The sequence below is a fragment of the Ranitomeya imitator genome, chromosome 2 (assembly GCF_032444005.1).
Source record: "Ranitomeya imitator isolate aRanImi1 chromosome 2, aRanImi1.pri, whole genome shotgun sequence".
In the NCBI taxonomy this organism is placed as follows: Eukaryota; Metazoa; Chordata; class Amphibia; order Anura; family Dendrobatidae; genus Ranitomeya; species Ranitomeya imitator.
In genome coordinates this window covers 464,386,227-464,411,152 of record NC_091283.1, presented here as the reverse complement: position 1 = coordinate 464,411,152, position 24,926 = coordinate 464,386,227, and the positions used below count along the sequence as shown (strand labels likewise).

Here is a 24,926-nt window from a genome sequence, read left to right as displayed (position 1 = left end):
TAATGGACAGCTGTCTAACATATATGGGGATCACAGTGTAACACTTTCCAACCACCATTATATACCTACTAGCTATTGAACCCGTTCTACGCCCGGGTGGCGAGCATTTATATTGGTATATGGTCTCCATCCTGGTATGTGCTGCTCCATCCTGCGTCCCCATCCTGTCATGTGCTGCTCCATCCTGCGTCCCCATCCTGTCATGTGCTGCTCCATCCTGCGTCCCCATCCTGTCATGTGCTGCTTCCATCCTGCGCCCCCGTTCTGTCATGTGCTGCTGCCATCCTGCGCCCCCGTTCTGTCATGTGCTGCTCCCATCCTGCTCCCCCGTTCTGTCATGTGCTGCTCCCATCCTGCGCCCCCGTTCTGTCATGTGCTGCTCCCATCCTGCACCCCCGTTCTGTCATGTGCTGCCCTATTCTGTCATGTGCTACTCCCATCCTGCGCCCCCGTTCTGTCATGTGCTGCTCCCATCCTGCGCCACCGTTCTTTAATTTGCTGCTCCCATCCATATGCCCCATACGCTGCTCCATAAAGGTTTATGGCCCCCATAAAATGCTCCATAGTATATGCCCCCGTACACTGCTCCATAAAGGTTGATGGCCCCCATAAGATGCTCCATAGTATATGCCCCCGTACACTGCTCCATAAAGGTTTATGGCCCCCATAAGATGCTCCATAGTATATGCCCCCGTACACTGCTCCATAAAGGTTTATGGCCCCCATAAGATGCTCCATAGTGTATGCCCCGTACGCTGTTCCATAAAGGTTTATGGCCCCCATAAGATGCTCCATGGTATATGCCCCCGTACACTGCTCCATTATGGTTTATGGCCCCCATAAGATGCTCCATAGTATATGCCCCGTACACTGCTCCATTATGGTTTATTGCCCCCATAAGATGCTCCATAGTGTATGCCCCGTACGCTGTTCCATAAAGGTTTATGGCCCCCATAAGATGCTCCATAGTATATGCCCCGTACACTGCTCCATTATGGTTTATGGCCCCCATAAGATGCTCCATAGTGTATGCCCCGTACGCTGTTCCATAAAGGTTTATGGCCCCCATAAGATGCTCCATGGTATATGCCCCCGTACACTGCTCCATTATGGTTTATGGCCCCATAAGATGCTCCATACTCTATGCCCCCGTACACTGCTCCATTATGGTTTATGGCCTCATAAGATGCTCCATACTCTATGCCCCCGTACACTACTCCATTATGGTTGATGGCTCCCTTAACATGCTCCATTCTATATGCCCCCGTACACTCCTCCATTATGGTTGATGGCCCCCTTAACATGCTCCATTCTATATGCCCCCGTACACTGCTCCATTATGGTTGATGGCCCCCTTAACATGCTCCATTCTATATGCCCCCGTACACTGCTCCATTATGGTTGATGGCCCCCTTAACATGCTCCATTCTATATGCCCCCGTATGCTGCTGCAATATATAAAAAAAACAAAAAAAACAAAAAAAAAACATACTCACCTATCGTCACTGGGCGCCGAGTGCTGGGGGGCCTGAGCAGGCGGGGACACGGGGGTCAGGTGCCGGTATCGCCGCCAGCACAGGCCCCCCAGCACTTACTATATTCACCTGTCCTCCGTTCCACCGCTGCGCGCATTAAGCGCATCATCGCGCCCTCTGAACTGAAGGTCACAGGCCGAGGACCGGGAAGATGGCGGCGCGCAGCGGTGGAACGGAGGACAGGTGAATATAGCCGATACTCACCCTCCTGGCGGTCCCTGCTTCTCTGTTGGAGATCGCGGTGCGCGTTCAGTGTTTACGCATACCGCGATCTCCCGGGAGCGTCACTCTGTGAGGCCCAGACTGCGCCTGCGCTTGCGCAGTCTATAAAGGCTTCGGACAGAGTGACGCTCCCAGCGTTATATTATAGATAGCACCACCCCCTACTTAGCAGAACACCAATGGGGATACAGCACAATACTTAGAAAAAACATATACACATAAATACATATAAAAAACACATTACAAATATAATAACCATAACAGTGTCTAATCTAACAAAGATCTACTAACCCTGATCGCTCTAATGTCAAAAATCCAGCCTACAGCAGCATAAAAAGTCTTTTATGCTGCCGTAGGCTGGATTTTTGACATTAGAGCGATCAGGGTTAGTAGATCTTTGTTAGATTAGACACTGTTATGGTTATTATATTTGTAATGTGTTTTTTATATGTATCCCCATTGGTGTTCTGCTAAGTAGGGGGTGGTGCTATAGGTATATAATGGTTTTTGGAAAGTGTTACACTGTGCTTGATAAAGGTCATTGGACCGAAACGTCGCCGCAGGAGGCAGATTAAAAGCATAAGATTGTTATCACTGTCCATTGTGGCGCTGTGTTTTTTCTATTTTGGATATGGACTTGTAGCCAGGTTGGACCCCCTGGCATTGACGTGCGCCAATATGCGTATAGAAGCTGTATGGACATAGGGTGCGGTTTAACTTCTTTTTGGATTTTTGCATTCTTCATGGTAGTGATAATCTCTCACAGGCTTTGGTACAGTCTGACCTTCAGGCTTGGAGGCAATTGTCTGTCTAGATTTCTCCTTTTTAAATCAAATTTTTCAGTTGATTCTCCCATGTCCTGTATAGAGTCTTCCCTGAGCTCTTGCTGACTCTCCTGTGTCCTGTATAGAGTCTTCTCTGATCTCTCGCCGACTTTCCTGTGTCCTATGCAATCTTCTTTGATCTCTCGCTCACTCTCCTGTGTCCTGTATAGAGTCTTCCTTGATCTCTCGCTGACTCTCCTGTGTCTTATGCAGTTTCCCTTGAACTTTCGCTTACTCTCCTGTGCCCTGTATAGTCTTCCTTGATTTCTCACTGACTCTCCTGTGTCCTGTATAGTGTTCCTTGATTTCTCACTGACGCACCTGTGTCCAGTATATAAAGCAAGGGAATGTGCGATACATGAAATGTGAATAGCATAATGGCTTGTGAAATCTATGAAAAAACACATGAGATGCTTAGCATAAGATTTGGCCAAAAAATGTGAGCCCATCCACCAAACGTCAAGGTAATCTCAGATCGGATGGGTACCTGACCTAACTGCCTACTGTGAACACTTACCTCTGGCTAATAACATGGTAAAGCCTGCATTTATAGGAAGGTCGGAACCAACTGTGTTTGGATGTAATTAAAATCACAGCTGTGATTTTAAATACATCCAAACACAGTTGGTTCCGACCTTCACAAGCCATTATGCTATTCACATTTCATGTATCGCACATTCCCTTGCTTTAGTACAGTTGAGTGCAGCCATTGATCTATTTGCTATATGACTTTTTTTGGTTATGCACCAGTTCAGACTAGATTGCTGTTCAGTCACTTTACCTATATTTACTGTGTCCAGTATATAGTCTTCCCTGATCTCCTCTTTGACTCTCCTATGTCCTGTATAGAGTCTTCCCTGATCTCTCGCTGACTTTCCTGTGTCTTGTATAGAGTCTTCCTTGATCTCTCGCTGACTTTCCTGTGTCTTGTATAGAGTCTTCCTTAATCTCTCGCTGACTCTCCCGTATCCTGTATAGTCTTCCTTGATTTCTCACTGACTCTCCTGAGTCCAGTATAGTCTTCCCTGATCTCTCGCTGACTCTCCTGTGTCCTGTATAGAGTCTTCACTGATCTCTTGCTGACTCTCCTGTACCTTGCATAGAGTCTTCCTTGATCTCTCGCTGACTCTCCTGTACCTGTATAGAGTATTCCTTGATCTCTCGCTGACTCTCCTGTGTCCTGTATAGAGTTTTCCTTGATCTCTTGCTGACTCTCCCATGTCCTGTATAGAGAGTTTTCCTTGATCTCTCGCTGACTCTCCGGTGTCCTGTATAGTCTTCCTTGATCTCTTGCTGACTCTTCCATGTCCTGTATAGAGTCTTCGTTGATCTCTCGCTGACTCTCCTGTGTGCTATATAGTCTTCGTTGATCTCTCACTGACTCTCTGGTGTCCTGTATAGTCTTCCCTGATCTCTTGCTGACTCTCCTTTGTCCTGTATAGAGTCTTCCTTGATCTCTCGCTGACTCTCCCGTATCCTGTATAGTCTTCCTTGATTTCTCACTGACTCTCCTGAGTCCAGTATACAGTCTTCCCTGATCTCTCGCTGACTCTCCTGTGTCCTGTATAGTCTTCCTTGTTTTCTCACTGACTCTCCTGTGTCCAGTATAGCATTTCCCTTGAACTTTCGCTGACTCTCCTGTGTCCAGTATAGTGTCTTCCTTGATCTCTTGCTGACCCTCCTGTGTTCTGTATAGTCTTCCTTGATCTCTCGCTGACTCTTCTGTGTCCTGTATAGAGAGTCTTCCTTGATCTCTCGCTGTCTCTCCTATGTCTTGTATAGAGTCTTCTTTGATCTCTTGCTGACCCTCCTGTGTCCTGTATAGTCTTCCTTGATCTCTCGCTGACTCTTCTGTGTCCTGTATAGAGAGTCTTCCTTGATCTCTCGCTGACTCTCCTGTGTCCTGTTTAGAGTCTTTCCTGACTTCTCGCTGACTCTTCTGTGTCCTGTATGAAGAGTCTTCCTTGATCTCTCGCTGACTCTCCTGTGTCCTGTTTAGAGTCTTCACTGATCTCTTGCTAACTCTCCTGTGTTCTGTATAGTCTTCCTTGATTTCTCGCTGACTCTCCTATGTCCTGTATAGAGTTTTCCTTGATCTCTTGCTGACTCTCCCATGTCCTGTATAGAGAGTCTTCCCTGATCTCTCGCTGACTCTCCTGTGTCCTGTATAGAGTCTTCACTGATCTCTCGCTGACTCTCCTGTGTCCTGTATAGAGTCTTCCTTGATCTCTCGCTGACTCTCCTGTGTCCTGTATAGAGTTTTCCTTGATCTCTTGCTGACTCTCCCATGTCCTGTATAGAGAGTCTTCCTTGATCTCTCGCTGACTCTCCGGTGTCCTGTATAGTCTTCCTTGATCTCTTGCTGACTCTTCCATGTCCTGTTTAGAGTCTTCCCTGATCTCTTGCTGACTCTCCTGTGTCCTGTATAGAGTCTTGCCTGATCTCTCGCTGACTCTCCTGTGTCTTGTATAGAGTTTTCCTTGATCTCTCGCTGACTCTCCTGTGTCCTGTATAGAGTCTTCCTTGATCTCTGGCTGACTCTTCTGTGTCCTGTATAGAGTCTTCCTTGATCTCTTGCTGACACTCCCATGTACTGTATAGAGTGTCTTCCTTGATTTCTCACTGACTCTCCTGTGTCCTGTATAGTCTTCCTTGATCTCGCTGACTGTCCTGCGTCCTGTATAGAGTCTTCCTTGATCTCTCGCTGACTCTCCTTTGTCCTGTTTAGAGTCTTCCCTGATCTCTCGCTGACTCTTCTGTGTCCTGTATAGAGAGTCTTCCTTGATCTCTCGCTGACTCTCCTGTGTCCTGTTTAGAGTCTTCCCTGATCTCTCGCTGACTCTCCTGTGTCCTGTATAGAGTCTTCACTGATCTCTCGCTGACTCTCCTGTGTCCTGTATAGAGTCTTCCTTGATCTCTCGCTGACTCTCCTGTGTCCTGTATAGAGTTTTCCTTGATCTCTTGCTGACTCTCCCATGTCCTGTATAGAGAGTCTTCCTTGATCTCTCACTGACTCTCCGATGTCCTGTATAGTCTTCCTTGATCTCTTGCTGACTCTTCCATGTCCTGTATAGAGTCTTTGTTGATCTCTCGCTGACTCTCCTGTGTCCTGTATAGTCTTCGTTGATCTCTAGCTGACTCTCCTGTGTCCTGTATATAGTCTTCACTGATCTCTAGCTGACTCTCCTGTGTCCTGTATAGAGTCTTCACTGATCTCTCGCTGACTCTCCTGTGTCCTGTATAGAGTCTTCACTGATCTCTTGCTGACTCTCCTGTGTCCTGTATAGAGTCTTCCTTGATCTCTCGCTGACTCTCCTGTGTCCTGTATAGAGTTTTCCTTGATCTCTTGCTGACTCTCCCATGTCCTGTATAGAGAGTCTTCCTTGATCTCTCGCTGACTCTCCTTTGTCCTGTATAGTCTTCCTTGATCTCTTGCTGACTCTTCCATGTCCTGTATAGAGTCTTTGTTGATCTCTCGCTGACTCTCCTGTGTCCTGTATAGTCTTCGTTGATCTCTAGCTGACTCTCCTGTGTCCTGCATAGTCTTCCTTGGTCTCTCGTTGATTCTCCTGTGTCCTGTATAGAGTCTTCCCTGATCTCTTGCTGATTTTCCTGTGTCTTGTCCTATTTTTCTAATCTCCAACCAAATTCATCACAAATATTACATTTTGCCATACAAAATGACACTTTTGTTGTAATAAATATGCTACTTCAGCAGCTGCACTGCCACACATAGTATATACAGACCCTGTTATCAGTCAGATCTAACAGGTCTTTGTGAATCATTCCGTAAGGAATGGATTTAGTTTTAAAGTCTTCTCCTGGACCTTTTGAGCCCAGTATTAGATCAGAGCCTTGGCTCTTTGAACAATACTCAGGTTCTCTACCCTAGAGATTGCTGATGTAAAAATTAGAGATTCAAGATGGCAGACAAACAGACTGACAGATAGATAGATAGATAGATAGATAGATAGATAGATAGATAGATAGATAGATAATCAGATCGATGGGTAGATATATTGTGTCTGGCGTTGCAGCTATGCCCTATTCACTTGAAAATTGCAGTACCATACACAATTTCCCTAATTTTGGACAACCCCATGGCCATAGTTAATTAGTGTGTTTAAGACATTCTTGGGTAATAAAACACCTTTCTGTCTATTAACCCCTTTCTTTCTCTGTGAACAAATCTTAATTGGGTTGTCCTATAAACATTGCGTAACATGGATCCTACATGAATGTTCCTCTCCTTCCCGGAACCACTGACCAGCGGTGTAACATTCTTCTTTCCTGGAGTGATGAGTGGATGGGAAATTTCACAGCTGGATATGAAATAGGAGTCAGTAATATGAATAATGATGAGCGTAAGACTGAATTCCCGGTATGTTTTCCTGGGCCTGAGGACATGTTTGGTTCCACCTGTGACACAAGAACGTATGTGTGTTTTAGGTAACACAGTCTACACACTGCTGGCCTATGACAAGGATGAAGAAAACACCCCCAACTCTATAGTCAGCTACTACCTGAAGTCCCAGACTCCCAGCGATCCCAATGCTGAGTTCACCATTCACAAAGACAAAGGTTTCATCTCCTTCAAGGGATGCCTAAATTATGAGGTAGATAACCAAACACTGCTGAGCAAAACGTAGCCAAAAATGTTTAATGGCATATTGTAATATGGATATTTCTAAGTGCAACTATCCAGAGCAGGTCCATGGTGCCACCTTTGTCCACAGGCTGTGCGTGGTATTGCAAGCGACGTTCATTTTAATAAATCCGATCTGTAATAACAAACACAACCCATGGACACAAGTGATGCTGTTTCTCGGGTTTTTCTAATCCTGGATCCTTGTTGTCTTGTGTTTCTATATGAGTAAAACCAATCAAAATGATTTTAGAAGTTTATAGAGCAGCTATGTAAATTGCCCCTTAAAGGGGTTATCCACTAATAGGACGACTCCTTCTGCATCAGACTGTAGAGTGTTTGCCCTTGTTAAAATAAAAACACCTATACTCACCTCTTGTGGTGGCGCTGTTCCAGCCGTGTCGGCACTCACGTTCCTGGGGTTGACATGAGATTGTTGTGTCACGTGAGCTCTGGGCCCAATCAGCGCTGGCGTCACTGTCCCCGCCTTTGGACATATAATAAATCAATAGGATTACCGCAGCTCTCTCTTCAACAACCTCACATGAGCCCCAGGATTGCAAGTGAAGACACCATTGGAATGCCGCTGGCACAGGAGGTGAGAATCAGTATTTTTATTGTAACGGGGGCAAACATTCAGATTGAGAAGGGGTCGAACTAGTAGTGGACAACCCCTTTAAACCCCTATCAACATATAACACACTAGTACTGTACATTTTGTTAGGTGCTGCTCTATGGAGGTGGCATCTGCCTCTAGCAGCATAATTGTTGTGGTGCGATTGCAGTGGCACCCCATCCATCGCCCCTTTGAAATGTGATTGTGGGTAGACATGCCAGGCAGGGGCCTCCTGAAGGTTCCCCCTTGGCTAACATTTTATTACTCCTGTGAAGTCCAAATTTTGCAGTCTCAGGGTATCTGCACACGCTGCAGATTTTGCTGCGGATCCGCAGCGGATTTGACGGATTTGGCAGCAGTTTTCCCTGAGTTTACAGTACCATGTAAACCTATGGAAAACAAAATCCGCAGTGCACATGCTGCGGAAAAAAAACACGTGGAAACGTAGCGTTGTTTATTCCGCAGCATGTCAATTCTTTGTGCGGATTCCGCTGCGGTTTATACCTGCTCCATAATAGGAATCCGCATGTGTAAAACCGCAGGTGGAATCTGCACAAAATCTGCAAAAAAATCATGGTAAATCCGTGGTAAAACCGCAGTGCGGTTTACCTGCGGATTTACCAAAATCAGTCTGGAAAAATCCGCAGACTAATCCGCAGCGTGTGCACATACCCTCAGAAAAAGTCAGATAAATAAAGTAAAAAGTTTAAAAAAAAATAAAAAGTGAAAACATTTTTTTAAATCAATCACTATCCTTTCACAGTTTAGAAATAAAGAATTTAAAATAGACCAAAAAAGTGTAAATGGATCTTATGTGATTAGTAAAATTGAACCACTTGTTTTCTTCTTTTAAGCGCCAGCGACCCGCTACAAAAAGCGGACCCTGTTAATAACAGGTTATTATTGGACTTTGGTTGAATTCCAATTAATTTGAAGATCCGAATCATTCTGTACTTTTCTTTTTACAGAAATGAGTCAATCAATATTACTGTGAAATGATTTAATTTATTTATTTTTACAGACTAATAAATTTTACAAGTTGGTGGTTCAAGCTGAAGACAATAGTGCAGAAGAGCGACAGACGAGCACCTGTGAGGTCCATATTTCTGTGGTAGATAGGAACACGATACCTCCAACATTGTCAGAGAGCGGGGTGCGTAATGTATAGTTAAGTCCTCCATTAGTGATTGTATCCAGAGCGGTGGTCTCCAGTCTGAGGATTCTCAGCTGTTGCAAAATTATTACTATTATGCTACCTCCAAGCCATACCGGGAGACCACTCACATGCTCAAATGCCATTGTTTGGAGACCACTGAGGTGATGCGCGTCCTCCCCATGGCGAGAGTCTCTATCAGGAACAATAGCAATGACATTTAGAACATTTTCCTTGTAGAACCCTTGGTATCAATGTTACATGAGAAGGTCCACCTGGGTGACCAAGCAAGTGACCACTCTATTTTTGGAATTCTACGTTTTATCGCCTCTCCGCCCCCTTACAGCTATGGAGGGAATGATGGTTCTTCTAGCTTAGATTCTGATTGAAGGCTCACTAAGTCTAAAGGCCCATCTCCATCACATGGCATTGATGGATGCTAGGAGGCCAAGGGAGTCACTACAGATGCATATTATGGCCATATAATGTTGCAGATTCAACTGAGTCCTGGATCCTAGGGGGGCTAAAAGTACTCTTTGGTCCATATTAGAATACCAATGCTATTAACAGAATGTCAGCAGGCTTTTATTATGTAATCTGACGGCACCATAATATATGGGACCCTGATTACAGAGATTTGTCACTTACTCGGTTATATTTCGCTATTTCAGTATAATCAGTGTTTTATCAGCAGACGATTATCACTACAGGACAGGGTGTGTCATGCCTCCCACCACGCCCACACCAACTGATTGTACACGGTGGTTTGGGCGGGGTTATGCAAGGCTCAACATTCTGAGCTCTGCAGTAGAGAAATCTGTGATTCTATCACAACTACTGCACCTGGTAAACTAAGTGATACATCGCTGGAATCAGGGTCTCCGTCCCTACATTACGCTGCTGTCAGATTATGTAGTAAAAAACTGCTGACAAATTCCCTTCAGAGCCTTCTGATAGTTGATACCACAAACGTGATACTAAAATTTAGAGAGGGGAAGTCAGCATGTTTGTCCAAAATTCTACATGTTCTATATATTCCCGTTCATTTTATGTCAGACTGTACGAAAGATCATTTTATTCTTCTCCATATAGATACGTGGTGAAGTGCTGGAGAGAGACGTCAATGTAACCGTGTTGCGAATTGGAATTAATGATGGTGATACCCCATACACTCCAGGATGGAGAGCAAAATATTCGATCATAGAAGGAGATGATAATGAGCATTTCTCAATTTCAACAGATCCAAAAACAAATGAAGGACTTCTTAGGGTGATTAAGGTAAATGTAATATGTGTTATGATGTACAGGCCTAGACTGATATTGGTGGACATTAGCTCATTTGTTTAGTTTGGTGCCTCTCTCTAGTGATAATATTGAGAAGTTTGAAATATTTCTAATGGGGCCTGATTAAGGCCTTCTCCTGCCCCGGGTGGTGGTGGAATCAGTTTGACCTCACTATTATCCAGTACTGGTGGCCCAGCAAAATAATACAAATGAGACAATCCATTGTAGATCCCATGGCATAAATGTTATGCCAACTCGTCCACGTAGGTGACAAACTTAGTGACAACCCTATTTTTTGGAATTCTCACATCCCCGCACAGATATGAAGGTAATGGTAGCTCCACGAGCTTATGGTCTCAGTATCTATGAAAACTTAGACCAGACCAGGGTCAGACGAACATTTGAAAAATTGTCCTGTTTCCATCCAAAAACCTCAGACATTTTATACATCAACAGTTTAAAATCCGCATGATCAAGAGCACCGTCCTTGGTTAACAATGGCAGAAAATTGAAAAATCAAGATGCATTACGGACGATCTCCTGATCAGCTCTATTGAATAACGTTGGTCAGTTTACTATGCAATTTTCACTCGTTCAGCGCATCCATTCAATTGGGCAGTTCAGATTTCCACATGGACCGAGCGCCCGTGCGAGAAAAGTTGCAGCATGCGCGATGCCCTTGTGAGTATCAGATGAGAAACGCCTATAGAAGTCTATTAATCGTATTCCATACGGATCATCTGTGTAGCATTCAATTTTTATGAATACATTGCCATTATTAACCTAAGAAACTGTATTTGATCATGTACGTTTTAAAATGTTAAAGTATAAAATCTGATGTAACATGGATGTAAAAAACGGACGCACGGATGGCATATGGATGACAATATGGATGGTAATCTGAGTTTTCTAGATTAACAATTTCTCATGCTCTTGTCTGAACCTGACCTTAAAGGGAATCTGTCAGTAAGTTTTTTGCTATGTAATCTGAAAGCACCATAATGTAGTGGAAGAGACCCTGATTACATCGATGAGTCACTTACTGGGCTGTGTTTTGCTGTTTCAATACAATCAGGGTTTTATCAGCAGGAGATTATTACTAGAGGACAAGCTGAGTAGTCCAACCAGACAGAAAACCTGCTGAGAGATTCCCTATAAGCTGCAGTCACCCAAATCTTTGGGGATTTGTATAAAACAGAGAAGACAGACTTGTTACTTCAGTTTCCATCCAAGTATCATTAGTTTTTGATTGATAAATTATTCAAAGTCAATGGATTTTAAGTTCAGACAATTTGCCTGCTTCAGAAAAAAAAATGGATAAAAAAAGTAACTAGGAGTGTAATCCCCACATGGATGTGTGAATGTAGCCTTATGACTCCATTTACAGACAGTCTTTCCAGCATACATTGATATTTTTTGTATCTACAGCCCTTGGATTATGAAGAAAGTGCCTTGAGCAATCTAATCATTACAGTTGAAAATGAAGAACCAATGTATAGTTGCAAAATCCTTCAGAAGAAAGCAACAGGAAAATGGGATGTAGATGCAGGCACAATCCAACCACGGCAGTCCAAAGGGAAGACCTCAGTCGCAGTAGATGTCTTAGATAGGAATGATGCTCCGATATTTAAACCTCAGACCATCCTGGTAACGGCAGAGGAACACTACATTAAACCAGGCGCTGTGCTGGTGACCGTAGAGGCCAAAGACCCCGATATAGTTGCGCCCAATAAAATCAAGTAGGTATTTAAATGAGCTGCCAGGACTCAAGTTCTGATTCTGGTCCTTGGAGGTTACTCAATGTGCAATTTTTCCAGGTACTTTTTGACTAATGATAGCGCAGAATGGCTATCGGTAAATGAAGACACCGGAGTCATCACCACCAAAAGAGAACTGGACAGAGAGTCTGAGCATGTGAAGAGCAGCAAGTATGTTGTGGAGGTCCTGGCTGTGGATAACGGTGAGTATAGATAGGGCAGATTTGTAGATATAGTAATCTGGCACCTTTGCTCTGACGTGCATGTGTCCTGTCTAGTGCATGCATTGGAAAACTGAATATGGTAGAGGAGGACAAAGACAGAAAAGGGCCAATTTGTGACACTTCCTACTTTACATGCTATACCTTATTCAACGATCTGGTTACATACACCTTACTTACTAACTAGCAGTGAGATGACTATTATGGTCTGTACATCGCAGCTTAATATGCGTCACTTAACATACTAGGCCTATCACCACATAAGTTTGTCTAGGCACCTATGGTTGTTACAGTGGCTCTAACGGGGGTCACAGATACTTATTACCGTTAAGCCACAAGTCTTCAATATGTACGTTGCTTGATACCCAGTGTGTTCTTGCTGGCTGCCTTCATTCTCTGAAGCGTGGCTCCAACCCGCATCCTGTACCGTAAGTCTGCACTGGAAGTAACAGCCCGATTCATCCAAGGCTCTTCTAAGCAAGACAGACGCTCCGTCTCATCCAACCAACAGTGTCTGACCTTTGGAGCTTGACCTGCGGAGTCTGGATGCTGGGACTTGACTGGCGAAATCTGGACGTCGGGTCTTTATTGGCGAGGTCTAGACTTTGCGTCTTGACTGGCGAAGTCTGGACTTCGGTGCTTGACCAACGACGTCTCGCCTGCTTTGGTAGCAAGTCACTCTTGACTATTTTTGCTCTTGGGATGCCCACATGCTTGTTATACAGCTACATCCTCCTCTTATCACATCCTAGCACCAATTGCTTTCCCGCTTTGCCATATTAGCATTTTAAATTTAGCAACTCTGCTACAGCGGTCACCTTACTCAGCCCGTACCAGTACCCAGTACTTGCAGTTGTAGCGATACTTCCTGCACTGGGCTCACATCCGGGTGGTCCAGCTCCAAAAATTTCTGTTCCACCAGCCGTCTCAGCGTCTGTAGCCAATGTCTATGTTCTCGCACTCAGGGACTTGGACTGCCTCTAGTAAAATCTTCCTTCGGGTTGAGCTCCAGGTCAGTGATCTCTTGGCCCTTCTGATCAAATAGCAGCATGTTTGGCATGTACCCAGTGGTGGTATGAACCTCATCTTTGTACATTCACACTAGCTCTGAGACAAATTCAGGTTACCTCATCTTCCTGGGTAATTAACATCTGCAGTAATGACCTGTTGAAGCGCCCACAGACAGAGTCTGTGCAATTCCTCCATGACTTTGCGTTGAAAGTAGGCCCCCTGGTCAGAGTGGATCATCTTTGGGAATCCGTACACATGCATGCAGTCTCGGCATATCACCCTGACGCCCGCCTCAGCTGTCTAATTTCTGGCTGGAGTCATGACTGCGAATTTAGTGAAGTGTTCGGCGATTACCAGGCAGTATTCCTAGTCATTATAGAGACAAACTATTCATTAGGTAGTCGACCATTAGCACCTCCAATAGAGCAGATGTCTGGATCATTCGGGTGGGGGCCCTTTGTTCTGGGGGCTTGGTCAGTTCACACTGGTGGCACCTTCCACAAACTTCTTCCACCACCCAGTGTAATTGGGGCCAATACACCAGCCTCTGTAACCACTGGAAGGTGCTTTTTACCCCAAATTGTGTTCCCTTTTCGCAGACCTCTTTTGCCAAGCTCAATGCCATCAATTCTGGTATCACCACCTGCCATATGGTACCGAATTTTTGAGACAGCTCTATCCACCAGTATAGTAAGCCACTCTTCATGCAGAGGTGTTCGCATTGTCCTTCTATCTGTAGGATATTGAGCGACAATGCCCCCCTCCCTGCTGGGCTGCTGACCTAGAGGTACCCATTTCTGCACTTCGCCATTTAGGAATTAGATTGCTGTAACTGTATCCATTTGTCTCTTGGGTGTCCAAGTATTTGGGTGAATTGGGATTCATCTCCTGACTATTGAGCGGCTACCAAGGTTGTCACAAAGCGCTTGTAGTCTCGTCTCTCTCCAACTCTTGATCTGTGTCGCTCGTTTGTCATCCTCCGGTTACCTTGGACAGCGCATCCACTTGCATATTCTCAGCCATTGATTGGTAGGATATCTTGTATTAGTATTTGGACATTCTTGCAACCACACCTTTGTTCTAACGACCCCATCTTTGCATTTTTCAGGTGGGCGAGTGTATTGTTGTCGGTTCTAACATGAACTTCCGACCCCGACAGGTACTTCCCAAATTTCTCTGTCATGGCCCACACCAGGGCTAGCAACTCCAAGGAGATGAAGGAGCTGTAGTTGTCAGAATTATTTTCCGAGTCCTTTAAGGACCGACTGGCATATGCAATCACCTGTTCATGACCTTCATGGACTTGAGTCAGCGCTGTTCCTAAACCATAAAGCAGTGTTCCCCAACTCCAGTCCTCAAGAGCCACCAACAGGTCATGTTTTGAGGATTTCCTTAGTATTGCACAGGTGATTGAATGCTTGCCTGTCCAGGTGATGCAATTATCACCTGGGCAATACTAAGGAAATCCTGAAAACATGACCTGTTGGTGGCTCTTGAGGACACTGCCATAGAGACTTCCATCCGTATATAGCACAAAGGGTTGGGTGACATCTGCATATGCCAGAATAGGAGCATTACTTGGAAACCTTCAGGGTCAGGAAGGCCTCTTCTTGTCTTGGGTCCCACTGGATCGCCCAACGCTTAGCATCACTTGCTGTCCCCTCAATAATTCATATAATGGTGCCCCAGTATAGGAAAAGTCTTTAATGAACCTCCAGTAATATCGAAATAGACCCAAGAATACTCTCAGCTCTATCAATGTTGTGGGCATCTGCCATTTCGGAACAGCAGAGCCACCTTTGTGGTCGGATATACCCCTTCGCTGGAGTGTCCTAGGTACTCAGTCTCTTTCTGGAACAGATGGCATTTCCAATGTTTTTTTTTTATCTTCAAGCCATGTTTCTGGAGTCGCTCCAACACTTGTCCAAGTCTGATGAGGTGTTTCTCAAGCCAAATCCCTCCCTACATTAGGTGACTCGGAGACATGATTTCGGACTCATGGGGTGCTATATATATATATATATATATATATATAAATATATATATATATATATATATATGTACACACACAAAATATTATGGGTAATGACAATAGAGATAATACAGTATGTTATGACACTTCATACATGACATGCGATACCTTATTCAACGTTCTATTTACATACACCGTACTTATCAGCTAGCAGTTAGACGACTAATGTGGCCTGTACGTCTGGACTTAACAGGTGACACTCACAATTCTATGCCTGTCGTCAGCGTAAGTTCAGCTAGACACCTCTGGTTTTTACACTGACTCTAACGGTGTTCGCCGGCAATTCCGGCTAGGCCACAAGTCCCCAATATGTAAATCGCTATGTTTCTCACTATGTCTGTCTTTGCTCTCTGAAGTATGGCCGTGGCCCACACCCTGTACCGTATGTCTATGCTGGAAGTAACAGCCCCATTCATCCAAAGCTCCTCTTCAGCGAGACATATGCTCCGTCTCATCCAACGATCAGTGTCCGACCTTCGGAGCTTGAACTGCAGAGTTTGGATGTTGGGTCTTGACTGCCGAAGTCTGGACTTCGGTGCCTGACCAACCACACCTCACCTGCTCTGGTATCAATTCACTCTTGACTATCTCTACTCTGGGGATGCCCACATGCTTGTTGCACAGGTCATACGTCCACCTCTTATCACATCCTGGCACCAACTGCTTTCCCAGTTCGCCTTCCCGGCTGTTTATATTTAGCAGCTACGCCACAGCGGCCATCTGACTCAGCGTCCTTTTTAAGCTCTTCCTTCTGGGAATCCTCTCCCAATATTTCAGTTCCTACCTGTTCGGCATAGCGGCGTTTGGTGGTGAGTGCTGTGGAGCATTGGCTAATTTCATCTTTCACTTCTCACTAGTGAAGGGCGAGTAGCATTGTTGTTCGGGTCTCCCCAAGCATGCTCGGGTGATCTCCACGTATTTTGGTGTGCTCGGAGATTTAGTTTTCGTCGTCTCAGCTGCATGATTTGCGACTTGTAGACAGGCTGAATACATGTGTGAATTTCCTAACAAACAGGCATTCCACACATGTATTTAAGCTGTCTAGCAGTCGCAAATCATGCAGCCGAGGCGACGAAAACGAAATCTCCAAGCACGCCAAAATACTCGGAGACCACCCGAGCAACGACTATACTCACTCAACACTACTTCCCACCCCCTTATATTGCATTGACCCACATATTGTACAACTTACATCCCAGACCTTTTAACCCTATTGGTAAGTTAATGTTGAAGTTTACAGGATGACAGCCACCATGTTTAGCCCTTTTCATAGTTTCACTATGTGTCACGCTCACGCCCTGACTGGTGGGCGTGAGCTCGGGGGGTTTGTGGCCCCACTGTGCCACAAACCAGACAACCCTGGAAGAGGCGTGACTATGACAGCTGCCTGGGTTTTCACTGGAGCCTCTGATGGTGAGGACAGGCTTGTGCAGCAGGCAGCTGCCAGGTGCTACTCCAGGGTGGTGTCTGGCTGTGGCTGCTGATCCCACTTGGGAGACAGGAACACAAGGATTGGTGCGGGCATTAGGCAGGACTGGCAGAAGAGCACGGCTGGAACACAGACGAGTAGGCTGGCACGGCTGAGACAGGGCTGGCAGAGACACGGCAGAGAACTCAGGGCTGGCAGAGACACGGCAGGAAACAGGACTGGCTAGGACAGCAGGAACACAGGACTGGAAGGCAGGGCAGGAACGGCAGGACTGGAAGGCAGGGCAGGAACGGCAGGACTGGCAGGAACACAAGATACACAGGACTGGTTGATGTGGTGTATGAATCAGGCTGCACTCAGATGACACCCGAGTGCAGTCCTATTGTGAGTGTGATGAAGGAACAGGTAGGGACCTGTACACACAGAAGATGCAGGTACGGAAACAAGCCGGAAGGAAAGGAGAATGAAGAAACAGGTAGGGACCTGTTCACACAGGAGGACCAAGTAACAAGTAGGTGGAACTAAGAGAAGAGAAGGAGAAGGCAGAGCCAAGGGCGGAGACGCTGGAGGCGGAGCCAAGAGCGGAGACGCTGGAGGCGGAGCCAAGAGCAGAGACGCTGGAGGCAGAGCCAAGAGCGGAGACGCTTGAGGCGGAGCCAAGAGCGGAGACGCTGGAGGCAGAGCCAAGAGCGGAGACGCTGGAGGCGGAGCCAAGAGCAGAGATGGAGCCAAGTGCAGAAACACAGGAGGCGGAGCCAGATAGTACCGCAAAGAGTGGAGCCAGATAGAACCGCAAAAAGAGGAGCCACAGAGCAAAGCCAGAGAGTGCGAAGCAAGGTCTGAGTGCAGAGCCGCAAGAGTACGGAGTGAAAGCAGACAGAAAACACAAGGAAAGAAAGCAGGGAAGGAAGCCACAGACAAGGAGACCGAGAAAAGACAAAGTACAGACAATGCAATAGAACAAGACACAGGGACAAAGACACAGGGACCAGGATATTCTGCCTCCTGGAGGGCGGACTACAAGAACAAGGCAAAAGCACAGAGAAAAGCTCAGAGGGAGTAACTCAGAGCAAGGCCAGGCAAACTCAGCAGCTAAACACTAACTGAGCTAACACATTGCACAGGCCCAGACCACAGGGTGGAGCTGCACTATATACAGGAGGCCTCTTGGTAATTGGTCAGGAACTGATTGGACAGGTGCACCTGATTCCTATAAGAACCAGAGAGTTCAGGCGCCCGGCCCCCTATACACATAGCCATGAGGCATGCAGAGAGCAGAGACACAGAACATGGAGCTGGCATTAAAGAGAAAGCACATCATGGCCTGGAGCAGTGGGTAAGATTGTGTGAGAGATGTGAGGCCATGCTGTGATGCCAGCAGAGTTGTTACAGTACCCCCCCCTTTACGGCCCCTCCTCTTCAAGCCCGCCAGAACAACCTGTAGAAGAAGGATAGGAGGACACAGTCATAGCCATCACAACATTCCTCTCGTAGAATGAGGTATTTGAGACATTAAAGATCTCAGGATGCTCAGTCTCTTTGAGTCCAGTAAGATCAGCCTCCCACTCAGAAGACACAAGGGACAGGACTTCTTTCACCTGGTCAACAGAAAGCAGGGACTTGGAAGCTTGTGATTTGACCACAACATAGTCTGATTCTTTGGACACTGAAGACACCTTCACTGGATCCAACTTAAGTCCATCATCACAAGAAAATTGGACCTCCTCCTTTAGACCGGTGGGAAGCAGAGATGAGAACACTTCAGTCTTGGGATCTTCGCCCGATAGCCAGATGGAAACTGGTGGCATACATATAGGAAACATTTTCAACCTGGTACCCTGAAAAAACTGGACCTCCTCTTCAAGATTAGAGGATGAGTAAGTCTCTGTCTTAGTATTATCAGCAAGTAGCCACTTGGAAGCAGAAGACATACATTTAGCAAGCCCCATCAGTCAGTTGCTCTGACAAGACTGGACCATTTCTTCCTCCGGATTGGTGAAGAACAGAGATGCAAGAGCTTCAGCTTCAATTTCTTCATCCACCTGCCACATGGAATCCGAAGGCATCATTACAGGAAGCATCTTCTTCCCAAAGTTCATAGAAAATTTTTTAAGTGACAGGGATGTTCCTGGGAACTGGTCACAGGTATTGACACTGGAGGTGTGCGGAGAGGACGCCACTGTTTCCTTTACTTCAGTGAGGTCAGCACACCGTGACTTAATAGCCAGCTGATTGGGTGGAGAAGATATCAACACTGTAGGTTGACCTAGCAGTTTAGGAACAAGAAACTTCTGGAGACTTGATAGTTCCAAACGCAGAACCACGCTGGGTCTTTGGACCGGAACGGGCAGCAGAGTGTCCGGTTCAGAACGACCGATGGGCGGACTGGTCAACAAGTGGAAAACAAATCTCTCCGCATACAATGCTCCGATTTGGAGCTGTAGTTGTCCCTTCAACACTGGACTGTTCATAAGTAGGACTCGGCAATCACCAAACACCTTCACAGGATTCTGGAGCAGTGGAACAGGAATCACACTTAGACTCCGTCTGGTTAGCAGCTTTAACACATCTGCAGGACCGAAGCTCCCACAAGGCACTGGAACAGACACAGACTTTAGCGGAAGGGAGTTATTCTCACCAAGGGCAGTCTCTCCTACTGGCCCGAGGTTTTGGAGCTTTAGATCCCCTGGACAGAGGTCTTCCAGGTGTTCCTCACAACAGCAGCGACATAGTAAGCCCTTCTTACGACTGGTCTTAGACTGATGCTTTGCCAGTCCACTCTTGACAGTCTTTTTGGGTTCTCTTAGAGTAGCTGCTTTAACGGGTAGAGGAACTGGAGGATCACAGACGGTCATGGCTTGACGTGGAGGTTTCTTCACAGGTTTCGCCCGTCTGGAGCGCCTCTCGGATCTAGATGGGGAAGACTTCACAGGAGCAGCAGGACGAGGCTTGTCAAAGACTTTACGGAAGGCCACCAGAAAGGCCCCAAGACTCATGACGATAGGATCCCCTGCTTCCCAGAGGGGACAAATCCATAATAAAGCATCTCCTGCTAGGTAGGACATGATGTAGGCCACCTTAATCCGGTCAGAGGGAAAACAAGCTGCCTTCTGCAGGACGTAGCGCAAGCACTGTTCCAGGAAGCTTTGGCATTCTTCTGGATTCCCATAGAACCTAGGTGGGTCAGCTGGGTCGTGCTCCTCCTCATAGGCCCGGAGTTGATCGTAGAGAGCGTTTGAAATTATGATTGGGCCCGAGGTCTCCTCAATTGGAACGACACAGGGTGGAACAAATTCTTCAGCTTGCTCATACTGGTAGACAGAAAGTTAATCATGCTCTGAGAGCGGTAGGACATGGGATACAGCGGAGGCCATGGCCTGTGCAAACTGTCACGCTCACGCCCTGACTGGTGGGCGTGAGCTCGGGGGGTTTGTGGCCCCACTGTGCCACAAACCAGACTACCCTGGAAGGGGCGTGACTATAACAGCTGCCTGGGTTTTCACTGGAGCCTCTGATGGTGAGGACAGGCTTGTGCAGCAGGCAGCTGCCAGGTGCTACTCCAGGGTGGTGTCTGGCTGTGGCTGCTGATCCCACTTGGGACACAGGAACACCAGGATTGGTGCGGGCATTAGGCAGGACTGGCAGAAGAGCACGGCTGGAACACAGACGAGTAGGCTGGCACGGCTGAGACAGGGCTGGCAGAGACACGGCAGAGAACTCAGGGCTGGCAGAGACACGGCAGGAAACAGGACTGGCTAGGACAGCAGGAACACAGGACTGGAAGGCAGGGCAGGAACTGCAGGACTGGAAGGCAGGGCAGGAACGGCAGGACTGGCAGGAACACAGGATACACAGGACTGGTTGATGTGGTGTATGAATCAGGCTGCACTCAGATGACACCCGAGTGCAGTCCTATTGTGAGTGTGATGAAGGAACAGGTAGGGACCTGTACACACAGAAGATGCAGGTACGGAAACAAGCCGGAAGGAAAGGAGAATGAAGGAACAGGTAGGGACCTGTTCACACAGGAGGTGCAGGAAAGGAAACAAGCAGAAAGAAATGAGGTATGAAGAAACAGGTAGGGACCTGTTCACACAGGAGGACCAAGTAACAAGTAGAAGGTGGAACTAAGAGAAGAGAAGGAGAAGGCAGAGCCAAGGGTGGAGACGCTGGAGGCGGAGCCAAGAGCGGAGACGCTGGAGGCGGAGCCAAGAGCGGAGACGCTGGAGGTGGAGCCAAAAGCGGAGACGCTGGAGGCAGAGCCAAGAGCGGAGACGCTGGAGGCAGAGCCAAGAGCGGAGACGCTGAAGGCGGAGCCAAGAGCGGAGACACTGGAGGCGGAGCCAAGAGCGGAGACGGAGCCAAGTGCAGAAACACAGGAGGCGGAGCCAGATAGTACCACAAAGAGCGGAGCCAGATAGAACCGCAAAAAGCGGAGCCACAGAGCAAAGCCAGAGAGTGCGAAGCAAGGTCTGAGTGCAGAGCCTCAAGAGTGCGGATTTAAAGCAGACAGAAAACATAAGGAAAGAAAGCAGGGAAGAAAGCCACAGACAAGGAGACCGAGAAAAGACAAAGTACAGACAAGGCAATAGAACAAGACACAGGGACAAAGACACAGGGACCAGGATATTCTGCCTCCTGGAGGGCGGACTACAAGAACAAGGCAAAAGCACAGAGAAAAGCTCAGAGGGAGAAACTCAGAGCAAGGCCAGGCAAACTCAGCAGCTAAACACTAACTGAGCTAACACATTGCACAGGCCCAGACCACAGGGTGGAGCTGCACTATATACAGGAGGCCTCTTGATAATTGGTCAGGAACTGATTAGACAGGTGCACCTGATTCCTATAAGAACCAGAGAGTTCAGGCGCCGGCCCCCTATACACATAGCCATGCGGCATGCAGAGAGCAGAGACACAGAACATGGAGCTGGCATGAAACAGAAACCACATCATGGCCTGGAGCAGTGGGTAAGATTGTGTGAGAGATGTGAGGCCATGCTGTGATGCCAGCAGAGTTGTTACACTATGTACAGTATGACCTATAGATCGACTTTACCATTAAATGTACCAGTTACCTTCTTAGCTCAGCCCAGTTTCAAAAGTAGTGCATCCAAACCGCGCTCATGTTGACAACCTGAAGGTTTTGGACTTTTCTAATATGCTTTTTGTTTGAATTTCTCAACGTTTTAAGATGTCTGTTGGCCGTCAGTGTATGAAAAAAAAAATATTCATCAAAGCATCTCATGCCTACCTGCAGCTAACAATGAGCGCTTTTGAAAACTTATGGGCTTATACGCTCCTGCAGGTGGACAGGATTCGGTAGCTTGTGCCCAAATCATGTCCAACTGACACGGGTATAGGGTCTGTTTTAGAGCTTTCTCTTGTTTCAAACCCTGCAGCTTGGATATGATTAGGAAGGGCAGGTTACTCTGATATTTCTTCTTGAAAATGGCAAGGGAATGAAGAACTTACAAGTGAAAATCCCTCAATAGAAAGTATATGATTTCTTTGGATGTCAGGGGAAAAGTAGACAAGGTACCAGGATTTATGTAGTAAATATTACATGTTCTTACAAAAGAGAAAAAATATCATACTCCAAGTTATAGCTGCTGCCTTCAAGAAAGAGTCATTGTCATTAAAGGACTGTGTTTGATATGGCAGCTTAAAGGGGTATTCTTAAGTTTGAAAGTTACGACCGCAATTTTCCCTACTGATCCCGAGAACTGGAGCTCTGAATAGTTCTTGAAGAATGGAGCGGAGCGCGCTGCCGCTCTGTTTATTCCTAATAGTAGTGCCAAAGATCATCAGCGTGCAGCACTCAGCAATCTACGCGCTCTCTCATAAGAATGCATGGAGTGGCAGTGCGCATGATCGACTTCTGCTCCATTCATCCAGGGCTCTTCAGAGCTCTGGTTCTCGGGATTGGTGATGGCCTCAGCAGTCAGGCCCCCAGTGATTGGAAATGATCCCTTATCCGGTGGATAGGGGATAACTTTAAAACTTGAGAATATCCTTTTAAATATCTACACATTTTCTGCAATACCAGACACCGCCATTGGTGAACCCATTTCTGTAAAATAGCAGCCAGGCTTATCTAATGAGAATAACCTATCCTCTACTTGATACTGTATCATTTTTTATATAATCTTTAATGGCAGGTTCTCATGTAAATATTTTAGGTGATCCTGCAATGACCGGTACGGCCACCTTAATTATTAATCTAAAGGACATAAATGACAATGTTGCAAGACTGCAAACTCCATACATAACAACCTGTGAGAAGAATGAGGACATCGTTCTCAGCACACCCATCATCGACAAAGACCTCAAACCCTACTCTGGACCCTTCTACGTCAACGTCGTAGACAAAAAACCTGAGAAGTTGCCCATCAAAATGATAGACTATGATGGTAAGAGACAGATCGCCTGGCTATATATGTTTGTTCCCTAGACCTCTAGAGTGGGCTTTCCCCTTTCTTCTTACCGATGGACTGCTGTAGTGGGCTTTCACCTTAGGATGGCTGTAGTTTTTTTCACTGACTGATGGGTCAATATAGTAGAATTTTGATTTTTGTTGGCTGAGGGGGTTGTATAGTGGTCTTTCATCGTTTGTGGGTAAGAAAACTGATTCCCTGTACCGAATGAAGGACAAAGGGGTCCCAAAAGCTTCTAAGTTTTTGCTGTCGATTTGCTGTTTCTCCCAAAGCTCTGCACAGTAATCAATTACATGAAGCAATTTGCATCGATTTCCTTAGGGTACGTTCACACAATGTCTTTTTCAGGCAGGATTGGAGAGGGTCTGCTCAGAAACTTGCTTGAAAAAGTTAATCAGGATGAACATATACATTTCTATGTAAAAAGTCAATTGCTGTGCATATGTTCAGGTTTTTGTGAGTTTCCATAGATGCCATTCGGATGAAAGAAGTGACCTGACCATTCTTCAGGCGTTTTCCGAGTGGAAGATGTTCGGTACCTTACAATAGAAAAAGAACACTGGAAAAATGGTCCAAAAACGCACAAGTGGTCAAATACATCTAAAAAGCGCTTAGTAAACAACCAAACAAATGCTAAAAAAGAGGCTTAACATTTGCAAAACTACAGAGAAAAACAGCAATTCCTGAAGAACTGATGTTTTTGACCACCTGAAAAAGACTCTGGACCCAAGTTTTTTTTTTGCATGAATGCTTCTCAATTAGTTACTTTTTGTTTTTGCGACAATTTAGTGACTATGATTCACAGTTTACCCGAAAACCGTCAGTCGCGCTGCCTGTATAGAGCTAATAAATGTCCAGTTTTTTTCTTTATTCAAGTACCCCATGCCCATCTATTTCTTATTTTTTATTGCCCTTTGGTCTGTAATTATTAAGCACCTGAATGAAAGCCATCTTGCTACCTAGAACCCATCAGCAAACTGCTGTTGACTATTCCGTAAATCAGATTTTAATCTTACAAGTTGTTCCCCGGAACCTTTACATTGATGGCCTATCCTTAGGATGTCATCAATGTCTGATCGGTGGGATGCAACTGTAAGGTGACCAGGGTGGTAGCCGTGGCAACAGGGGTTAATGTTCCCTCACCCTGGCGCCTCACAGGTGAAATATAAAGTTCTTTTAGGTGCATAGCACTTACAGTTTCTGCCATTTTTACTTCAGGCTTCCAAGTTCCAAGAATCACTGATGAGTCACAGTCCTTTGCAAACATATCAACTTTACTGAAAACACAGGCACGTGTCACTTCAGCAGCACAGTTCATACAGAGTTTCATTTCCTTTTCTCTCCCTGGCTTCCAGGCAAACTTCAATATTTCTGTGACCTCTCCTTTCATACCTTCAGTAATCCCAGCTGCGTCTGTGGACACTTCTTGTCCCGTCTGTCCTTCTGGATCACCAGCTTCTTCAAATCCCCTCGTCCGGCTTCCATAGTAAAAGGTGTCGGGAGCAACATCATAGCTGCTCCTGTCCTGATCATAGACCCCGGATCTTTCCTGGAGATAGTTCCACTAAGCTGGTGCCCGCTCACATTATCCCAAGGCTTGAGGCCCTCTCCTCCAAGCAGGTCTATCTTCACAGCCTGAGGCTGTCCCATAAGCAATATGCTCCCTGTCCTTGTGCAAGATGCAGGGGCTCAACTCACTCTAATCAGTAAGTCCTTCTATATCCGTGCTCTGTGCTGATCTGCTCTGTAGCCCCTGCCAACTT

The 24,926-nt window shown here is 46.2% G+C and overlaps 1 protein-coding gene across 2 annotated transcripts in view; it reads left to right on the top strand.

Annotated features, from left to right (window-relative positions):
- The window catches only part of LOC138664477 (cadherin-like protein 26), a 170,260-nt gene that overhangs the window by 124,610 nt on the left and 20,724 nt on the right, over window positions 1-24,926 (top strand). For both annotated transcript variants that reach the window (XM_069751209.1, XM_069751208.1), the window contains exons 6-11: window positions 7,031-7,197; window positions 8,864-8,995; window positions 10,088-10,273; window positions 11,708-12,018; window positions 12,097-12,239; window positions 22,909-23,139. In XM_069751209.1, coding sequence (XP_069607310.1) covers window positions 7,031-7,197; window positions 8,864-8,995; window positions 10,088-10,273; window positions 11,708-12,018; window positions 12,097-12,239; window positions 22,909-23,139 — 1,170 coding nt within the window. The remainder of the gene's footprint in view (window positions 1-7,030; window positions 7,198-8,863; window positions 8,996-10,087; window positions 10,274-11,707; window positions 12,019-12,096; window positions 12,240-22,908; window positions 23,140-24,926) is intronic.